At 40.5% G+C, this 22500-nt stretch overlaps 1 protein-coding gene across 1 annotated transcript in view; it reads right to left on the bottom strand.

Annotated features, from left to right (window-relative positions):
- Positions 1-22500, bottom strand: part of LOC143032377 (neprilysin-1-like) — a 512583-nt gene that overhangs the window by 62634 nt on the left and 427449 nt on the right. Inside the window, exon 2 of the mRNA XM_076197042.1 lies at positions 7111-7149. Coding sequence (XP_076053157.1) covers positions 7111-7149 — 39 coding nt within the window. The remainder of the gene's footprint in view (positions 1-7110; positions 7150-22500) is intronic.

Below are 22500 nucleotides of genomic sequence, written 5' to 3'. Positions count from 1 at the left end.
TTCACAGCATTTGAGGAGGATTGGGCAGGACTCAATCAGAGTTAAACGCAGTCTTAGCCTTTGCAGAAATGATTAGGTTTGGGGTGGAGAGCACTTGGGGTTGGGATTGGGTGGAGTTGAGTAGGTGGAGCGATGGTGGTAAGGGCATATATGAAGGGGAGATGAAGAAATGTTATATGCCAGGGGACGCTTATAATTTGAAGATGTCACTTTTGTCTTTTGCGCTGGGACACCCCTGGGCGGGTAGTATTCACTGGTAACGAGTCGAGCCTAGTCTGACTGGTGGGAAGAGATGCCAGTTTTTTATTTATCTATTTATTTATTTATTATTATATCTATTATTATAATTATAATTATTATCATTACTATTGTTGTTATTATTGTTATTGTTATTATTATTATTATTATTGTTGTTGTTGTTGTTATTATTGTTATTATTGTTGTTGTTATTGTTTTTGTTAATATAATCATTATTAGTATTAATATTGATCATTTATTTTTAATTCTATATCTTATTTTTTCATTTTATAATTTTATAGATTTATTTTTTTTATTTATCTATTTTTTCACTGGAAAATAACTTCAAGGTCATTGTACTAGGTCGCTACTCCGGTAATGATCTATTGGGGCACCACGGGGAGACATACATATACCATAGGCTTTTTCCCCCTATATAAATCGAAATAATCTGGCTGGAGTCGCTTTGAGAAGGAGAAGTACCATCGGGTACGGAAAGGGTTAATAGGGGTGAATAGAATCGTCTGGCGGCATCTGGGATAGAAACATAAATACTAACCAATATAGAAGAGCTTAACGGTGGTATTCTTAAAAAAATCTTTCCTCATATCTTATATGAATCCTTGGAAGGGAAATATTTACTTTTTTTTTTTTTTTTTAAGAATACTACCGTAAGAATCTTATGGTGGTATTATTAAAAAAATCTTTCCTTATATAAATCTTATATAAATTCTTGGAAGGGAAAGAATTATATAAGGAAATTATTTTTTCTAAGAATATTTCCGTAAGAATCTTACGGTGGTAGTCTTAAAAAAATCTTTCCTTATATAAATCTTATATAAATCCTTGGAAATGAAAGATTTATATAAGGAAATATTTTTATTAAGAATACAATCGTAAGATTCTTACGGTGGTATTCTTAAGAAAAATATCTTTCCTTATATAAATCTTATATAAATCCTTGGAAGGGAAAGATTTATATAAGGAAAGATTTTTATTAAGAATACAACCGTAAGATTCTTACGGTGGTATTCTTAAGAAAAATATCTTTCCTTATATAAATCTTATATAAATCCTTGGAAGGGAAAGATTTATATATTTATATATATATTTTTAAGAATACCACCGCAAGAATCTTACAGTGGTATCCTTATTTTTTTCTTTATATAAATCTTTCCCTTCCAAGGATTTATATAAGATATATATAAGGAAATATTTTTTTAAGAATACCACCGTAAGTGAAATATACAATAGATTTGGAGGATCTCGATATGTATTAATGAATTACTTCCTAGCAGTGTAATGCGCATATATCAAATTAAATTTTACAATAAGTTTCTAGGTTTCATTTCATGCCATATACAACTAAAACTGGGTTTCCTTTGGTTTGTTATCATAGATAAACTACAACATTCTCTTTTCTGAAACGGTTTTGTAGCAGAGACCAATTAGATTTTTGTTACTAGAAGCAATTTGTTTTCCTAACTGATACTTTGCTTCATATTCTTTTGTAAATCGTGGTTTGATTTCCTGTAAAATATTATCTTTACTCTTGCTATCTTATTTTGCTGCATGTCTATTCCTTTGCATGTGTTCTAGTCTTATTTTCCGTATGACCTGAGCTTGCGTTTGCTAGTTGTAGCGTTGAAAGTCTCGGTTTGTTCAGACACTTTATTCTCCCGTTCTTTGCATAGTTCTTCTGTAGGTAGTTTACCTCTTGATATCGAAGACTTTTCTGCCATATTTTATCTTTGTTCAAAGGGCAGGGATTTTTTTTTTTTTGAGTAATTTATTTGTTTTATTCTTTTATGTAATTGGTGTTTGCCAACATCGGCTCCTTCTCCTCTTTAACCTTTCCTGGGCTCCAATGACCTTCCCACGTATCCCCGGATCAGATAAGTGTGCCATGACTATGTAAATGATAAAGCTGTTACAAACGAAACGTTGCACTAACAAAAGCTCCGTCTTATATTTGTTCAAAGGCCAGAGTTCCATTTCTTTTAAGTTAATTAATTTGTTTCTTTAATTTGTTTTATTCTTCCCTCAGTCGTGCATTCGTCACATTTGCTTTTTGTACTTCTGCATTGCTTTTCCTGTGGTTTTGTGTCTCTGCGTGTTTATATTGGACCTGGCGTATTGCAGTCCTCGGCTGGAAACTCTTGTACTTCTGTGATATTTCATCTTGTCAGTCCTTTAATATTTATGGTCGCTACCAAAACATTTGGTTTCTTGGTGTGACAATTTCTTGTTCCTGCTTTCACACTCCTATGACATACGTCAATTTACAGTCCCACCTCTGTTTCATAATTGATTATTCTTATTTTTAGATATATTTGGAGCTTACTCTTCATTTCATGCCTTGTGGCGTTTGTATTTTACTTCAGTTTTTTTTTCTCAATATGTTGAATAACTGCATTTCACGAAGTATCTCGTGTTTGCTTTCCATCTATCACTTTTATCCGGGTAAACAGTTCTTTTCCGTCCTGATATTTTGTGGCCCCAAAAAGGCTTCCAGATTTTTGGGTCCAGAGGTTTTGTAAGACCTTTACCCGGTTGAGGTGGGTTGCTATTTTTCCTCTCGGTTCTATCTCGTAGCCGGTGGATATTCCTACGGTTGTTTTAAAGTTATATAGCTTTACTGGTACTTTTCAATACAGCTCTATATTTGATGGATTACCTTTTTAATCTTTTACTACATGCATGCACACGTACATTATACACACATACATACACATATACACACATACATACACATATACATAAATACACACATACACACACATACATACACACATACATACACATGTACACACATACATACATACCCATATACATAAACACACACATACACACATACATACACACACATACATACACATATACACACATACATACACATATACGTAAACACATACATACACACACTTACATACATGCATGGATGCATGGATACACACATGCGTTGCATGTTAGAGGAAAAGAGATGAAAAAATATGGTCAAAAGAGAGGGTGACAGTGAAATGAAGGCAAGTCTTAGATGAAAAAGTCTGCAAAAAGTTAAATTTTTAGATATATAGGGTGACAAACTGTAGGGAATGGAAAAGTAAGGAAGTGAGTTATAGAATAAGGGAAGCAAGTCAATACCTTGGGAGTGAAAAGCGTCATCAGAGATAAGTATCTGGTAATGAACACAAGAAGATTGTCCAAAGGGTTGATTATGACCGCGACAGAGTGTTGGAATTGATGGTAGACGGAAAAGAGGAATTTAAATGTGTTTGAGATGAAGTGTTATGGTAGGGTTTACGATGATGTATAGTGAGAAATGAGGAGGTGAGGCAGAGAGCAAGAGTAGACAGAGAGATGACAGATTGGCTTGTTTAAAGAGTACTGGGATGGTCTGAGTATATAGAAAGAATGAGTAAAGAAAGACGAACAAAAAGAGTGTGGAAGGCGAAGGTAGATGGAGTGAACTGGGCGGGGGGGGGGGAATAGACCCAAAAGGGATTGCTTTAGTGCTCACTACATGGTTATCAAGTCTATTTCACTTATTAACCACTATTCGTAAACCAGTTTTTGTTTATTTCCTTCTTAAATCTAAATTTGTCCAATTTAAAACCATTACTACGAGTCCTGCCCTGTTGTCTCAATATGATAACACCTGTCTGGATCTCCCTTGTTAAAGCCATTGATCCACTTGAACACCTCTATTAGATCACCCCGCACTCTGCGTCTTTCCAGAGAGTGTCAGTTAAGGTAAGCCTGTCTCTGTAAGATAAATTTCTGAACCCATGTTTCATTTTGGCCCTTCTCCTCTGTACTGATTCTAGTGAATTGATGTTCATTCTATTGGACGGAGACCAAAACTGTACCACATAGTCAAGGACGGGTCCTATGCCATATAGTTTTTTAACTACATCTGCACTTTTGTTTGTAACTGTCCTAGTAATAAATCCTAATGCTCTCTTAGCTTTATTCCTAGCATTAAAGCACAGTTTCCTGGATTTAACTTCAGGACTTATTAACACTAAATTCTTTTTGAGCATGTTTTCTCTAAAATGGTGTTATCTAAGCTACATCTGCTTTCTGGGTTGTGTAAAACTACGTTTAACACGCTGCACTTTGAGATATTAAAGTTTATTTGCCATTTCACTGACCATGCAAACAACTTAAGACCTGCAGAATCCTGGCGTCTTCAATCCCATCGTCAAAGTCGTTTACGTACATAATGAGCAATAAGGGACCCAAAACAGAACCCTGGGGAACTCCACTAGTAACACTACCCCATTGTTATCTGCCGTCTTGTAGATATTAGTGTAAAAAGATAAGATATTAGTTACGCGTGATCTACCTTTGGTAAGCCCAGGCTGTGAATCACGAATCAAATTATGGCTCTCGATGTCACCCCAGATTCTATGAGCTATTAATGATTCTTGCATTTTACTTACAACTGAAGTCAAAATGATTGGCCGGTACCTGTGCATAGATGATTTATCAGCCTTTTCAAAAACAGGAACAACGTTTGCCTGCTCCCAAGAAGTAGGCACGAATCCAGTGTCTACAGACTTGGTAAATACTTCCGTTAACTGTCGGAAGATTTCAAATTTACACTCTTGAAGCACTCGGAAATTTTTTTGTTTGGACCTGGGGGCTTTGTAGCTTAGCCTGTCAGTCTGTGTGATTACTTTTTCCTTAGGCTGATGCTAGTCAGTCTATTCCCTCATCCCACTGAAGACTGGGTTGCAGTCAGGTAGCATATTTATTCTTTATTTATTTATTAATTAATCTATATATTTATCTGTTTATTTATTTATATATTTATCTATGTATATGTTTGTTTTTATTTGCTTGTTGTTTGCTTGTTATTTTTTGTTTACGTGTTAATTTTGTATTTTGTGTAGTTATACCTAAGTGTTACAGTTTTCTGTTAAGGGGTAACTAGCCAGGTTGTTGACGTCACATAACTAGAAGACAAAGTTTCATTGGATTCTTGAAACTAAGTTAGTGTCTACATTTGGAAGACGTTGCAATAGTATTAGCCTGAGACACGAACCTTGGTTTTTAATTGTCTATAATAAAAAGTGGTGGACACTTGTGATTAAGGGGTTGAGCCAGCAAACGCCTCCGCATGCGTGTACACAAACATATATACACATACATACACACACATGTACATGCGCATACACACGCACACACACACACACACACACACACACACACACACACACACACACACACACACACACACACACACACACACACACACACACACACACACACACACACACACACACACACACACACACACGCCGAAAGAGAAGGAAGGCCTGAGTGTAATTATCACAAATGATATGTCACCCGATCAATACGTTCACAAATATCTTGGTGAGATCAATTATTGATAAAAATTAGTGTGGTGTTTCACTTTATGGACAGGGAACCCGATCCACCCTTTATTGGGATATGCAGCAATGGTTGTGTGTGTGTGCGCATGTGTGTGTGTGTGTGTATGTGTGTTTGTGTGTATGTGTGTGTTTGTGTGTGTGTGTGTGTGTGTGTGTGTATGTGTGTGTGTGTGTTTGTGTGTGTGTGCGAGAATACAAAGAGCAACAACGAAAATACTCCCCAACCAAACAGAAAGATCGCATAAGGAAGGAAGTGACCAGTTTGTTTCCTTCCGATCTCGTTGGGAAAGGAGCACAACAAAAGGACAAGGAAAGAAACTGAAATAAAAGACAGAGTTCCAGAAGAACATCAAGAAGTATAAAATTCCTTTTAGATACATCCGTTTTTTGTAATAAATTTATATACTAGATAATCCAGGGCCCCGACATGGGTAAGTGCCGCCCCGAGGAGAGTCAAAAAGTGACCCCCCTCCCCCCCACACCACCACTACCACCACTACCACCACCTTCCACATCTGATGGTCACTGGCACGATTCACATGTAACGCTCATCCACAAAACAACGTTTATACACACATCATTCACACACACAACTCATGATAAATAAATCCTGCATTAAAAGTACATTAGGGGGAACTTGTTTCACCTTCTTTTCACCAAAAGGGCTGCCCCCCCCCAAAAAAAAAAAAAAAAAAAATAAGTGGCACCCCGGGGCCCTGAAATAGCCTAGTGATAATGGAAATGCATTTAAAGTCAAGTTTGACAGTTGGCCACGGAGATGGATTTCAAAAGTGTAGATATTTTCCTGTAAATTACTTGTTATTTAGGTAAGCACACACATACGCGCGCACACACACACACACACACACACACACACACACACACACACACACACACACACACACACACACACACACACACACACACAAACATCTACATAAACACACACACACACAAACATGCACACACAAACACGCATACACAAAAACTCACACACAAACACACACACACACAAACACACACAAACACACACACAAACACACACACACACACACAAACACACACACACACACACACACACACACACACACACACACACACACACACACACACACACACACACACACACAAACATCTACATAAACACACACACACACAAACATGCACACACAAACACGCATACACACAAACACACACACACACAAACACACACACACACACACACACACACACACACACACACACACACACACACACACACACACACACACACACACACACACATACATACACACACACACACCTACACCTACATAAACACGCACACAAACATACATACAATCAAATACACACACACATACATACACAAGAACAAACACACACATACACACATTTTGAAGATGCATAATTGCATTATTGTTTTTGATTCATATACATAGAAAATGGACTGTCATTTATATAAATCACTCACCTGTTCTTACGCATTCCTCCGTCAGACAAATGTTTGATTCTGAAAAGTAAAAGAAAAGTAGATATTATTCTGGCTTAGCTCAGGCCAAACAGGCAGTGATGCTATGGACGATACAGAGTGCCCAATCCTGTAGGGCGTGTCCACACTATACGCGGTTTGCTAGGAGGGTAGAGGGTAGCGGGGTGGCTAGCGGGTCAGGGGCAAGAACTAACGTATGTTTTCTAATGTGAGTGGCCATATAGGACGCCGGTAGCGGGTTCCCTCCAGGTTTATCCGCTACCCGCGTCCGGTATGGACACTCGTACTACATAACATGTGTTTGTTTTGTTTTTGACCCGTTAGGCATCCCGCTACCCTCTACCCTCCCAACAAACCGCGTACAGTGTGGTCGCACCTTTATTGCAAAAGATGTCTCAGTTTATATTTTTTGCTATTTTGATTCCGGAAATGATGAATTTGCTACAACATTTATCAGAGCTTTCCGTTGCTAGAGGAACATTTACATAAAATTATAGTGAATGTATTAATCATGTTCTGTCGGGGCATTAGTGTCATCCATTTGCATCATAACGAAAAAAATGAATCATAATGTATTACTTTTGAATCAGAAATGTGCCAGTCACTCAACATCTCTATTTAATTTCAGGTCGTGAAAGGGAATAGATATATAAATATATATATATAACTAATTCCGTGAAGATTACTTTAGCAGTGCAAAGTGAAAACATGAAGAAAAGTGCATGAAACAAAAGAAGAAGAAGAAAAAAAAAAGATCAACTCAAGTAAAACGCTGTCAGGTTCTTAGGTAAGTACTCTAATTAGATAACATGCTTTTGAATATTTTCAAATAACTAGGTTTACTGTACCTTTGCGTTGAAAGTCCTACTATAGAAGTAGTTTGCAGTCTACTCACCTTGAACTTATGTTTGATTTTACGTTATACATTTCCTTTCTCAAATTCAAAGAAACTTAATTGAAATGAATGCAATAGAATGATGAATTGTATATTGTCAGCAGACCTGTAAACAGTATATTCCTCTCCATTGATCCTGTGCTATATAGTGTGGGCAGACGTGGACCAAACACAGATCCCTGAGGAACTCCACACATAAAAAAAAAAAAAAATCAGAAGTTTTGTCATTCAGACCATTAAATCAAACCCACTCTCTTCACCGTAGTAACGTTATGAAAATCCATCTGGGTGAGCTTAATACACGAGATAATTGGTCACAGTTATTCAGAGCAAATTGCAAAGACTCCAGCCCGCAGCAGGTAAGCCCCTGCAATATGAAATCAATCGAAAGGAAACCTTTGGATTGGCGCGAAGGGGAGCTCAGCCAAGTCCCCCTCGCCCACTCGCCCTCTTTCCCTATTACCCTCTCGCCCTTTCACCCTGTCGCCCTTTCACTTTCTGACCCCCTCACTCACTTACCCTCTTTCCCTCTCGCACTTTCACCCTCTCGCCCACATTTCCTCTCGCCCTCTTACCCTGTCGCCCTTTCGCCCCTTGCCCTCTTTCCCTCTCGCCCTTTCGCCCCTTGCCCTTTCGCCCCTTCCCCTCTTTCCCTCTCGCCCTCTTTCCCTCTCTCCCTCTTACCATCTCGCCCTCTTTCCCTCTCTCCTTCTTACCCTCTCGCCCCCTCACCCTCACGCCCCCTCACCCTCTCACCCTCTCGCCCTCTCTCCCTCTCTCCCTCTCTCCCTCTTACCCTCTCGCCCTTTCAACCTCTCGCCCTCTCTCCCTCTCTCCCTCTCACCCTCTCGCCCTCTCTCCCTCTTACCCTTTCGCCCTTTCACCCTCTCGCCCTCTCACCCTCTCGCCCTCTTTCCCTCTTGCCCTTTCACTCTCCCGCCCTCTCATCCATTCGCCCTCTGCTGTCCGTTTCAATCTGTCTCCTCTCCTTTGGTTAGTCTCAGTCACCGAGTTGCCTTTGCCGATAGTCTCTCGGTCTGTCTTCCTTATCGTCTGAATTCTTACTGCAGTCGCCGAAACTATCTCTTGTCTTAGGAAAAGGTTAGACAAGATTATGGATGGGGATGATAGGTGGTCATGGACATGGAACTGCCTAGTGTAGGCCTTAGGGTCTCTTGCTGTCTCTTTCATTTTTATATTCTTAAATACTCAGAAGATTGTTTTATTTCAGTTCTGTATCCAATATGCTACAGAAAACTGTAAAATGATGAAAGGAAAGAAAGACAAAGAAAACGGGGAGCTTTGCTCAGTAAATGATAGAAAATGGGAAGAAGGTAATCTTTTTTAATCATAGTCATGTGCCAGAATTGGACAAATGTCTCGAAAGATTCCAAATCGTAGAAAATGTTGTGAGGAAGAGAGTTTGGCACAATTGATGAAGTCAACTCGAGTTAATCAGTGCTAAAATTTCAACAACTGTGAGTCAATAGCATGTCTCTTAAGATCTCAACTCCTTTCCATCTCTACTTTTTCTCTCTACTTTCTCTTCTCTTCCTCAACTATTTTCAACTGATTTACGCTCTTTTAGTCTCCTTTCATTTCCTTAGGAGGAAAATATTAAAGAGGAAATTTAGCAGTGTGCTTTAATTTTGTCTATTTAATCTTAGTTATGTACATCTCAGTTAACACACACACACACACACACACACACACACACACACACACACACACACACACACACACACACACAAACAAACAAACAAACACACTCGTACACACACACGCGCGTGCGCGTTTCCTTTAATTTTTTATGAAAATGCTCAAGTGCTTTAAGAACATAAGAATGAAGGAGACTGCAAGAGACCATAAGGCCTATGGGTGAAAGTTCGTATACATAGAAATTAGACTTGTCATATACATATATATCACAGAAATGTTCTCACGCATTCTTGCGTCAGGCATTTGTTTGATTCTGAAAAGTAAAAGAAGGCAGATTGCCAAAACTGGAATTACTGACTCTGGAACAAAGAAGAGAAAGAGGTGACTTGTTGACCATCTACAGAATTATGAGAGGTATAGAAGTCCTTGATAGAGAAGACTTACTAAATTGGGATAAGAGAAACACAAGAGGACATGGAAGCTCAAAAAGGAGAGTTATAGAAGAGACCTGGAAAAGAACAACTGTTTCCCCACAGAGTGGTGGATGTATGGAACAAACTAGACGAAACAAGGGTGCAAAAACGATACAAGAATTTAAGAGCAAATTAGATATGGGGAGATACAGACGGGATCCCACGAGCGTAGCTCCCCTTCCCGTAAGATGCAACTAGGTAAATACAAATAGGTAGGTAAACACACACACACACACACACACACACACACACACACACACACACACACACACACACACACACACACACACACACACACACACACGTACGCACACACACACACACACACACGTACGCACACACACACACACACACACACACACACACACACACACACACACACACACACACACACACACACACACACACACACACACACGTACGCACACACACACACACACACACACACACACACACACACACACACACACACACACACACACACACACACACACACACACACACACACACACACACACACACACACACGAGACACGCAATGTGGACGGAACACGACTGGTGACCTTGGCTTTGCACAGTGGACCCTGAAAATGGACTTCCGGTTGAAGTTAAAAATAACCGGCCTAAATGTCGCTGCATTGATAGAGAAGGAAGGGGAGCTAGTGAGTTATGCAGAGGAGAAAAGAAAATATGAAATCTTTGGACTGAGCGAGAGGAGAAGAAATGGGGAGGAACGAGTAACTGGTCATGACTGAGCTCATCAGTAAGAAATTGTAGAGAGAGACGTCACAGCGTTACGCTTTTTGTAAATCGAGCACTTGTTAGAATCGTCTCCCATACTGAATATACCAATAGAAAGAGTATTGGAATTCTTATTAGAAATGAGATACACCGTAAGATACAAGTTCAAGAAAAAACATTAGAGAAAAACAGTAGATGGCTTGAGGCTTCGTTCGTATGTCTGAAAGCTCGTAGGTCGAATGATCGTAAGTAGAGGTACGTCTGAAAGTTTGTAGGTCGAATGTTCGTAAGTAGAGGTACGTCTGAAAGTTTGTAGGTCGAATGTTCGTAAGTAGAGGTATGTCTGAAAGTTCGTAAGTCGAATGTTCGTCAGTAGAGGTGCGTCTGAAAGTTCGTAGGTCGAATGTTCGTAAGTAGAGGTACGCCTGAAAGTTCGTAAGTCGAATGTTCGTAAGTAGAGGTGCGTCTGAAAGTTCGTAAGTCGAATGTTCGTCAGTAGAGGTGCGTCTGAATGTTTGTAAGTCGAATGTTCGTAAGTAGAGGTACGCCTGAAAGTTCGTAAGTCGAATGTTCGTAAGTAGAGGTGCGTCTGTAATCCCAAGACTTCCAGGCCCAAGTGATCTAAACGAGGGATGTTTTCAAAAGGACAAATGGAAATAAAGACAAATGAGGAGGAGAGGATCCTTGAAGGTGCTGTTGATCAGACTTGGCAGAGGCTTGAAAAGCAATCACAGATTTCGCCATCAGACATGCAGTAAATACTTCATACGGGGACACGTGAAATAAATGAGTAAACAGAAGTACTAAATAAGATATGCATATCCCAATAATGGCTGTTTAAAGGGCCGCATAAGTGAATTGCAGGTCAGAGAAAGTCGTTGGCAAAAATGAATAAATAAAAAATAAAGATGAATAAATAGATAAATATAATAATAAAGTTAAGATCTTCTACAAGGTTGAAGTTCTTAAGGCGCCAGAAAGACCACGTTGTATTAAATGAATGGTGTATGATTATCCAGTTTCTTACATTTTTTTCATTTCCGCCAACTGATGCATTTGATAAAAGTGGCAACTCCAGTATTTTATCCTAAAGTATGCCGCCAAGAGAACTTTGCAAAGTTAATTTGGACAGACTATAAATCTTCCCTTCCATGAACAGCACAATGTAATGCAAATGCGGCACAAGAGTACAATTTACTTAAACCGTGACCTCAGCTCACTCCACTCGTGACCACAGGTCAGTCCACTCGTGACCTCAGCTCAGTCCACTCGTGACCTCAGCTCAGTCCACTCGTGACCTCAGCTCAGTCCGCTCGTGACCTCAGCTAGAGACCTCGTTTTTCTGCACAGACACCAGCTAGTGAATACCTGTGAATTTTATATCTCCGAATAGTGTTAAGTGATTGTGTTGTGTTTTTGTAATTGTATACGTATAGCGCTATACAGTTACAGATATAAGATAAAGTGCAGGGTTCTATTTAATTTCAAAACAGTTTTCTGTTACCGTATTCCAAAGGTAGGAGAAATAGTATAAGGTAAGCAGAGTAAGCTTCGCGTATTTAGTTTATTAGAGACCGCTTGGATTTTTTGTTGTTGTTGATTTGTATTTTCTCTTTGCCGTTTTTATTGCTAAAGGGGGAGCGAAATGGCTTGTGAAGGTTGCGTGAACCTAGAGGTCCGTCTCAGGATGTGTGAGGAGGAAATTCGGCTTCTCAGGAGTGCGCTCCGTGAGAAGAGTGAACCCTCCCCACAACCCAAAGAGCGTTCCACTTCTTCACCTACTGTCACTGCCATGAGCGAGTGGCGCTCCGTGGGGTCCCGTTTGTCGAGCCCGCGTTCGGTAGACGTGTGCCCTGTGGAGCAACCGCTGGCTCTAGTCAATCGTTTTGCTCTACTGGAGGATGAAGTGGCTGAAAACCAGGAGTTCTTGGTGGTGGGGGACTCCATGGTTCGAGGCTATGACGACATCCTGCAGCGAAAGACTAAGCGACGTTGCAAGCTTGTATGTCGACCGGGCCGTGGGATCGTTGATTGTACCCGGTCCATCAGGGAGCAAGGACGGAAGAACACGGTTACGATTGTACATACGGGTAGTAACGATGTAGGTGGGGTGAGATCAGAGGAGCTTGTTCGGAATTACAAGGTCCTCCTTCAGGAGATGAAGGAACGTGGGAGCCGTCACGTAGTCTGTGGGATCCTCCCGAGGATCTACGCAGGTTCGTGTTGGAACAGTAGAGCCATAGGGATCAATGATAGGATATCGCAGTTGTGCACACAATTGGGATACCACTTTCTTGATCCTTGGTATCTCTTTTCTAGGCGCCATGACCTTTACGCTTCTGATGGGATCCACCTTACCCGCAGAGGCAAAGATGTTCTTACAAACCTCATTGTGGGAGTTTGTAATGAACCAGCTCCTTTTTTAGGGTAGAAGGCCAAAGGGAAGGGGAAATAGAATGTACTTGGGAAAACAGTGTAGAGTATAGCATTAATGTAGAACAATGTACCAGTATAGGACAAAATATAATTTTAGGATATAATGTCGCTAGAGGACGAAATGTCACATTAGGATATAATGTCATAGGACAAAATGTCGCAATGGGATATAATGACAGTGGAGGACAAAAGATCACGATGGGAAGTAATGGTAAAGGAGAACAAAATATCACGATAGGATGTAATGATAATGGAGGAGAAAATATCACGGTAGGATATAATGTCATTGAAGGCCAAAATGTAATTTTAGGAAGGGATACCGGACAGAATGTCAATGAAGGCCAAAATATCATGATAGGATGTAATATCGCTAGAGGACGAAATGACACATTAGGATGTAATGTCTTAGGACAAAATGTCACAATGGGATGTAATGACAGTGGAGGACAAAAGATCACGATGGGAAATAATGATAGTGGAGAACAAAATATCACGATAGGATGTAATGATAATGGAGGAGAAAATATCACGGTAGGATATAATGTCAGTGAAGAACAAAATATAATTTTAGGAAGAGATACCGGACAGAATGTCAATGAAGGCCAAAATATCAAGATAGGATGTAATGACAGTGGAAGACAAAAGATCACGATGGGATGTAATTATAGTGGAGGAAAAAATATCACGGTAGGATATAATGTCACTGGAGGACAAAATATAATTTTAGAAAGGGATGCCGGACATAATGTCACTGAACGACGGGAGGCCGGCGTGAATCACGGTGACGTAGGGGGACAAAATGTACAAAATAGATCGGATGACCGTAATCGACCAGATGTCCGTGATGGGGGAAATGTTAATTTTGATAGGAGAAATGTTAATGAGGCATTGAATGTCAATGAAGGACCAAATAATAATAATATAGAGCAAGGCATAAATAAAAAACAAAATGATAATATAAGACATGATATTGAAACTCAAAATGTGTCAAAAAGAAATAATCAGGAGTTTCTTAAAACTATGTACTTTAATGCTCGTAGTATTAGGAACAAATTTCAAGAAATACAGGCGTATGTCAAAAGCGAAAATCTCGATATGATAGGAATAACTGAGACATGGTTAAATGGTACAGAGTTCGAAGCTGAATTTAATATTGCGGGATTTAAACACTTTCATCAGGATAGAAACCACAAGAAAGGTGGGGGTGTTCTATTGTACGTTAAAAACAATGTTCATGCTTGTGTTTTAGAGAAAGTGAAACAGGATGCATATGACAGTTTGTGGGTTGAGTTAACCCAAACAAATGGACAAAAAATGAATATAGGTGTAATATATAGGCCAAAGACATTATCATTAGCAGACGACAAACTGTTATTTCAAGAACTGTCTAGTTTCTGCAACCGGGATTTATTGATAATGGGTGATTTCAATTTTACTGACATTGATTGGATGACCCTTGAACATGGCCATATAGGTAGTCGCTTGATTGATTTTCTTGGTGACAATTACTTAATTCAGCATGTAAAAGAGCCCACAAGATATGGAAACTTACTCGATTTATTGATCACTAGCCGCGAAAGCATGGCAACTGATGTAGAAGTCGGTGAATCTGTTGCAAATAGCGATCACAACTTAGTCAGATTCAAACTCCTAAACAATTTTAGAATAGATACTTGTGCTTCTAAAATACCCGATTTCAGTAAAGCTCAGTTCATAGAACTACGTCAGGAGCTTCAGCTTACAGATTGGGAGGCAAAATTAAACGAAAGACCTGTAGATCAGATGTGGGAAATATTTCAAAATACGCTCACTAAGATGATTCAAACTTACATTCCTTTTAAGGACAGACGTCCCCCAAATCAGGCTCGCCCAAAGTGGCTCGACAAAGAAACTGAAAAAAGTATTGCTAAAAAGAGACAGGCTTATAAGAAATATAAGTGCTCGGGTGCATCTAATGACTATGAAAGTTATGTATCAATACAGAGAGATTTAAAAAAGACAATAAGAAAAAGAAAACGACAATACGAAATGAACATCGCTGAGAAATCCAAAGAGAATCCCAAAGAATTCTATAGTTACATTAGAGATAAAAAGGTTGTTAGGAATCACATTGGTCCACTATTATCTGCTGACGGTCAACTTGAATATTCAAATGAAGGAATGTGTAATCTCTTAAACAATTATTTTAGCTCGGTATTCGTAAACGAAACACCTCAAAGTGAATTCCAAACTGAAACCTGTGAAAAGTCTGGGGTAAACTTACTCACTACGGTAAATATAACAAAAGAAACAATTAAAAGGTGTATAGACAAACTCAAAGTTAATAAAACACCAGGGCCTGACGGTTGGCATCCAAGAATCTTAAAGGAAATGAAAAATGAGATTGTTGTTCCATTAGAAATTATTTTCAAGAAATCCATCATATCCGGAGATGTCCCAAGAGAATGGAAGCTAGCTAACGTTACTCCCATATTCAAAAAAGGTGACAAAAAGAAACCAAATAACTATAGGCCTATTAGTTTGACTTCGATCGTAGGAAAAATAATGGAAACTATCATCAGAGATGCTATCGAATATCATTTAGAAAGTAACCGTTTGATAAATGATAGCCAACATGGTTTCAGACGGAAACGTTCTTGCGTGACTAACTTACTCGAATTCTACAACACAGTTGTCTCGAATTATGACAAAAGAAACAATATAGATTTAATATATCTAGACTTTGCAAAAGCTTTTGATACCGTCCCACACGAAAGACTACTTACTAAATTAGCTTTGCATGGAATAAGTGGTAGCCTATTAGGTTGGACTAGTAATTGGTTGAAAGGTCGAAAACAGAGAGTTGTTTTAAATGGAAAAACTTCTGGATGGAAAAGTGTTGCAAGTGGAGTTCCTCAGGGTTCCGTTCTTGGGCCACTTCTATTCATAGTATATATAAATGATATAGACCATGGACTAAAATCTACTGTTTCCAAATTTGCTGATGATACAAAACTGTGCGGAGTGGCAAATGATCACTCAAACCAATTAGATATTCAAGAAGATTTAGATCAATTACAGCAATGGTCTGAAAAGTGGCTAATGAAATTTAATACAAGTAAATGCAAGGTAATGCACATAGGTAAAAATAACAGTAAGTACGATTACAAGTTATTTGGAAATTCGTTAACAAAAGTGGATAGTGAAAAAGATCTCGGCGTAATTATCAGTAACGACCTCAAATCATCCAAGCAGTGTATTTCAGCCTCTGAGAAAGCAAATAAGATTCTGGGATTGATTGCGCGATCTTTTGATTTCAAAAGTCCATCACTCATTAACAAGCTATATAAATCGTTAGTTCGTCCACATTTGGAATATGCTGTTTCCGTATGGTCACCGAATCTCATTAAAGACATTGACAGACTGGAAAAAGTACAACGGCGAGCCACAAAACTGATTCCAAATATCAAAAATAAATCATACGAAAATCGACTTAAGCACATGAATCTGTTTTCCCTAAAAAAGCGTAGACTCAGAGGTGACTTGATACAGGTCTTTAAGATTTTAAAGGGAATTGACAACATCAAAAGTGACCAAATTTTCACATTGAATGAGAATCAGACAAGAAACAATGGTCTCAAACTGTCCGGAAATAGATTCAATTTGGAAGTAGGTAGAAACAACTTTGCCAACCGTGTAGTTAATGAATGGAATAAACTTCCTGCACAGGTAGTGCAATGTAGTTCAGTTCGAAGCTTTAAGAATCATTTAGATAAATACCTAAGTAAGATGCTGTAATTATTATAATTTATGTTATATTATTTGTTTTTGTTTTGTTATAATTTGTCTGTCTGATTTTCATTTATTATTAGTTATATGTCAATTTATTATCAATTACTATTTACCTGTTTGTTTGTTATTCAACTATACCAATGCATTTATTTATGTATTTTAATTGTTATTTACATTGTTATAGTTTTAATTTATTATTAATTTTTTTTTTTTTTTTTTTTTTTTTTTTTTTTTTTTTTTTTTTTTTGCATCCGACCTAGATATGGATCAAAAGGTCTCCTGTCGGCATGCTTTGCCTTTGTAATCCTTTGTAATCCTTTGTAACTTGGTTAACGGCTCTTTCGGGACCATATGTTTGGTTACATCGCCACGGGACTTGAAGTTGTTTTCATTGAGACTTGATGTTGACATTAAACTTGACAGCTCGCGTCGCTGCCATTTGCCATAAATGGAGTCAGAGTCGGGTACGATTTTGATTTGTTACGATCAGGTTATTAGGCAATGGTTAGTGCATTAGTGGGTTGTTGTTGTTATTATTTTCATTATCATCATTGTTATTGTTATTATTATTGTCGTTGTTATTATTGGAACTGGAAACCAGAAGGTAGAAGATCTAGAGGTAGACCGAAGAGAAGATGGAAAGATGGAGTTGAAGAAATCCTAGAGGCAAATGGATTAGGAAGAATAGAGGATTTGAGGAAAAAAGAAGAAAGCTTTGAGAGGACAATCAGGAGAAGTGTGCTGGCCCGACTGACAGGATGAAAGCCTACCTGGGAGCAGAAGTAGGAAGTAAGAATTATTGTTATTATTATTATTGTTATTGTTGTTATTATTATTATTATCAATACTATTATTATCATTATCAATATAATTTTGTTGGTTGTTGTTGTTGTTGTTGTTGTTGTTGTTGTTGTTGTTGTTGTTGTTGGTGGTGGTGGTGGTGGTGGTGGTGGTGGTGGTGGTGGTGGTGGTGGTGGTGGTGGTTGTTGTTGTTGTTGTTGTTGTTGTTGTTGTTGTTGTTGTTGTTGTTGTTGTTGTTGTTGTTGTTGTTGTTGGACGACGTCCCCTTCAGTGAATTAGCCATCACACTTCACTTTTACTCGCAGTTAGGCTTTTAGCCTGTCAGTCTGGCTATCACTCTTCTCCAGTTAGTCCTTCTCGCCTAGCTTTCTTCCTCCTTCCTCTCCTCCAACGTCCCTCGTCCATTCCCCTCCACACTTTCCTCCAGTCCGTCCTTCCATCTCCTCTTCGGTGTACCTTTAGAACAGCGTTTCATAACCTGAGGTGCTGAGGTCAGTGATGGAAGGTTCTGCTGGGAAACGATGCATACATACGCTTTCCTTTATCCTTCAAGTAATATGGTATCAATTAGGGAGTACTGGGCTGCTTTGACCTGACTATAGGGGCTGCTGTTAGGATCGGAAAAGGTTTTTGAAACGGTATTCTAGTGGTCTTCAGGGGAATCGCATTTGAGGGGTGAAAATAGTCTTTACCACAGCAGTGCTATCTTCACATGACCAAGTTTTTTAAAAAAGTACTCACGCGCCGAAGAACAGGATATTCCCGACTTGCATATTACCACCTGATAACAAGAAACGACATTCCATTTGGCAATGCAAAACCCCCTCTTCACAATGTCACACGTACTGTTGGGGCCCTCTCATACTAGGCATCTAGTGCCTACCATTATTTTAAATTGAGCCTTTCACACTACGTCACTGCGGTTGCTCGGTTGCGCAACAGGCTATGGCTGTTGCCCGCTCCGGTAACAAGTGACCGTCACTGGCAGTTGCCGTCACCGAACGTCTCTTTTTCTTGACCAGCAAAGCCAACAGAAGAAGCACCTCCTCCATTGAAACCATTCTTTTGACTAATGAGATGATGAGAAAGGATTCCACAACTCTGTGACAGTCGCTGGTTGCTTGCAGTTGCCCCGAGACTTTCGAACTAGGCAACTAGTGACCGCCACTAGTGACGGTCACTAGTTGCCTAGTGTGAAAGGGGCCTTACATTTCTCAATTCACACAATGCTCTGGAATAACAACCTACTCTGTTATTAAGTACCACTCGAACAAGATTGACCTCACATTAAATTCTGGGCGACAAAGTATGAATACGAGTATCCCTATCAACTCTCATAAGGATAGAGGAGACTGCAAGAGACCATGAGGCTTACACTAGGCAGTCCCATGTCCATGACCACCTGTCATCCCCATCCATAGAGTTGTCTAACCTTTTCTTAAAACAACCGATAGTTTCAGCGCTCACTACATACACGTAGTTACTGAGTCTATTCTATTCGTTGACCACCCTATTAGTAAACCATTTCTTGCCTATTTTCTTCTATATAAAGTCCTAGAGGAAACAGGACCACCAAACTATAAATACTCTCAACGAAGTAAACCAACATATAAGATATAAGAAGGTTACAGGTCGTTTCGCTACAGTGTAGCGACATGACTGAAACAATGTAGCGAAACGATCGAACCATGTAGCGAAATGGTTGGTAGCGAACTGGCCGTGTGGCGAAACGACCAGATACCTATTACAGGGGATTTTGCTACATGGCCAAACAGTGTAGCGAAATGGTTGGTAGCGAACTGGCCATGTAAAGAAACGACCAGATACCCATAAAAAATAAAAACACCCGACGTGAGATTGTCTATAAGGACATAAACGTAGTTAAACTACTGCACACAACGACAACAACCCTGGCATTATAGTAACGCTGAAAGAAATCGTACTGGGATACTGACTACATAAATTCTAGACGATCCATACTCCAGGGACTCAAGTGGAACCTCCGTGGGCCAGAGTAACGTATTCTCCTACAGTCGGGGACTAAACTTTATAGAGAAATGCTGATCGTTTCTGATGTTATCCTTTCTAAATTGCAACACATCTTCATCGCCTCTCTGATTCCTCTTCGGCGCGAAATTGTCGCCAAGGATAGAGGCACTGGTGACTGGCGCCACCTCCCTCCTCCTCCTCCTCCTCCTCCTCCTCCTCCTCCTCCTCTTCTTCTTCCTCTTCCTCCTCCTCCTCCTCCTCCTCCTCCTCCTCCTCCTCCTCCTCCTCCTCCACCTCCTTTTCCTCCACCTCCTTTTCCTCCACCTCCTTTTCCTCCACCTCCTTTTCCTCCTCCTCCACCTCCTTTTCCTCCACCTCCTTTTCCTCCTCCTCCTCCTCCTCCTCCTCCTTTTCCTCCTCTTCATCCTCATCCTCCTCTTCCTCCTCCTTTTCCTCCTCTTCATCCTCCTTCTCCTCTTCCTTCTCCTCTTCCTCCTCTTCATCCTCCTCCTCCTCTTCCTCCTCCTTCTCCTCCTCTTCTTCCTTATCCTCCTCCCCCTCCTATTCTATCTTCTCCTTATGTTCCTCCTCCTCCTCCTCCTCCTCCTCCTCCCAGAGTCCTTGGCCATTACCTTCTCCTACCTGCTCCCTATTCATCTTGCTTCCTGTCCGCTAATTGCTCTAGTCGTGTTGCTCTATTGTCCTCCAGAGACCTCCTCCTCCTCCTCCTCCTCACCCTCCTCCTCCTCTTCCTCACCCTCCTCAGCCTCCTCCTCACACTACTCACCCTTCTCCTCACACTATTCACCCTCCTCACCCTCCTCCTCTGTCTTCTCCTTATGTTCTTCCTCCTTTTGTTCCCCATCCTACTCCTTTTCCTCTTCCTCTTACTCACCGGTCTCTTTCTCCTCCTCTTCTTCCTCTTCCTCCTCCTCTTCTTCCTCTTCCTCCTCCTCTTCCTCCTTCTGTCTTCTCCTTATTTCCTCCTCCTCTTCCCCACCCTACCACTTTTCCTCTTCCTCTCTGTTCTCTTCCTCCTCCTCACCCTCCTCTTCTATCTTCTTATGTCCCTCCTCTTTCTCCTCCTCCTCTTCCTCCTCCTCCTCACCCTCCTCTTCTGTCTTCTCCTTATGTTCCTCCTCTTCCTCACCGGTCTCCTCCTCTTCCTCCTCCTCCTCCTTACCCTCCTCCTCCTCCTTACCCTCCTCCTCTGTCTTCTTTTGTTCCTCCTCCACTACCTCCTCCTCCTTCCTCCTTCTCCTCTGTCTCCTCCTCTTCCTCTTCGTCCTCCCCTTCGTCCTCCCCTCCTCCTCCTCCTCCTCCTCCTCGTCCTCCTCCTCCTCCTCCTCCTCCTCTTCCTCTCCTCCTCCTCCTCCTCCTCCTCCTCTTCCTCCTCTTCCTCCTCGTAGATTGCGATCTCGCAGCGTTCACCGACTGCAGAGGACCTTATCAAAGGTCGAATCTGATGCGTCAAGAGTCGGAGGAGTGGGTCAGGTTAGGTCAGATCGCTTGTTTTCCCGGTTTAGTACGAGTGACGTGCATATCTCAACGCTATCAGGTGCATCAATTATTTACACCCTTGCCATATAATTTCTCTAACCCCCACTCCCCCCCCCCTCAGGGGTGAATTTACCCCCTTGGTTGAGAATCCCCGGGCTAGAGTATCTGACATAGGCCATGTTGGTATTTGCGTCCTTGAAAGGGCCTTTGTGTCTCCTTGTCGTATGTTCTCCTTTCCCGTGCAACGGCGCCATCTGGTGGCTCCCAGTGCAGTCATGATCATGTGCTTCCACCGCTCTCACCATTATTTCAGAGCCATAGGGTCTGTTCACACTAGCGGTTTGAACCGCGGCGGTTTGATTATAATGCAAGGCCACGGAAGCGTTCACACACAAGCGTGCGTTTTTTTCCTTGATTATGTGGTACCGCCGTGGTTCATTATGTTAGAGTGAAGAGGCCTAGTGTTCGACGAAATCAAGTAAGAGAGCAAAATTAATCTTTTACTGCTCGGTGGTTGTCCTAATCTGAATTGAATTGTTTGTACTTTAAGGCGTTATCACACTGGGCAGTTTTTCCTCCGACAGTTGGTGGAGATTTGCAACCCGCAGATTTCGGGAAGGAACAAAAATACTGGAGGAAAATAATTTTCCTCCAGCATAATGTCATATGACATTCTATGTATTTTTGTTGAGAATACAAAACAGTTTGCCATTGTGATTTGACGGCGGAAAGAAATCTGAATTGGAGGTTGGAGGAAAAACAGCCCAATGTGATGATCCCTTTAACCTGGAAGAAATCCTTTAAATGGACGCATGGGACCTTTTGCATAGTGATGGGATGAACCTGTTGTTAAAAAAGATGTCAAAAGATTGCTTACTTGCACCTTATTAGTATTTGTATTCCTGCCCCAGTGCGATGGGCGAGTTGCAGTGGTGACCCGTCATCCACGAGGAGCCAAGACAAAGGGAGGGAGGGAGGGAGGGAGGGGTGGATGGGAGTGGAGAGGGTGGGGATGAAATGGGTGGGAGTGGATTTATGTCTTTTGATTTTGGCTACCTCCCTTGTAAGGGGGGAAGAACCCTTGCTATATTATGTTCATTATTTGTT

This window comes from Oratosquilla oratoria, chromosome 13 (assembly GCF_046742065.1).
Source record: "Oratosquilla oratoria isolate Oo_2021 chromosome 13, ASM4674206v1, whole genome shotgun sequence".
Lineage (NCBI taxonomy): Eukaryota > Metazoa > Arthropoda > Malacostraca > Stomatopoda > Squillidae > Oratosquilla > Oratosquilla oratoria.
This window is presented reverse-complemented; position numbering and strand designations above follow the sequence as displayed.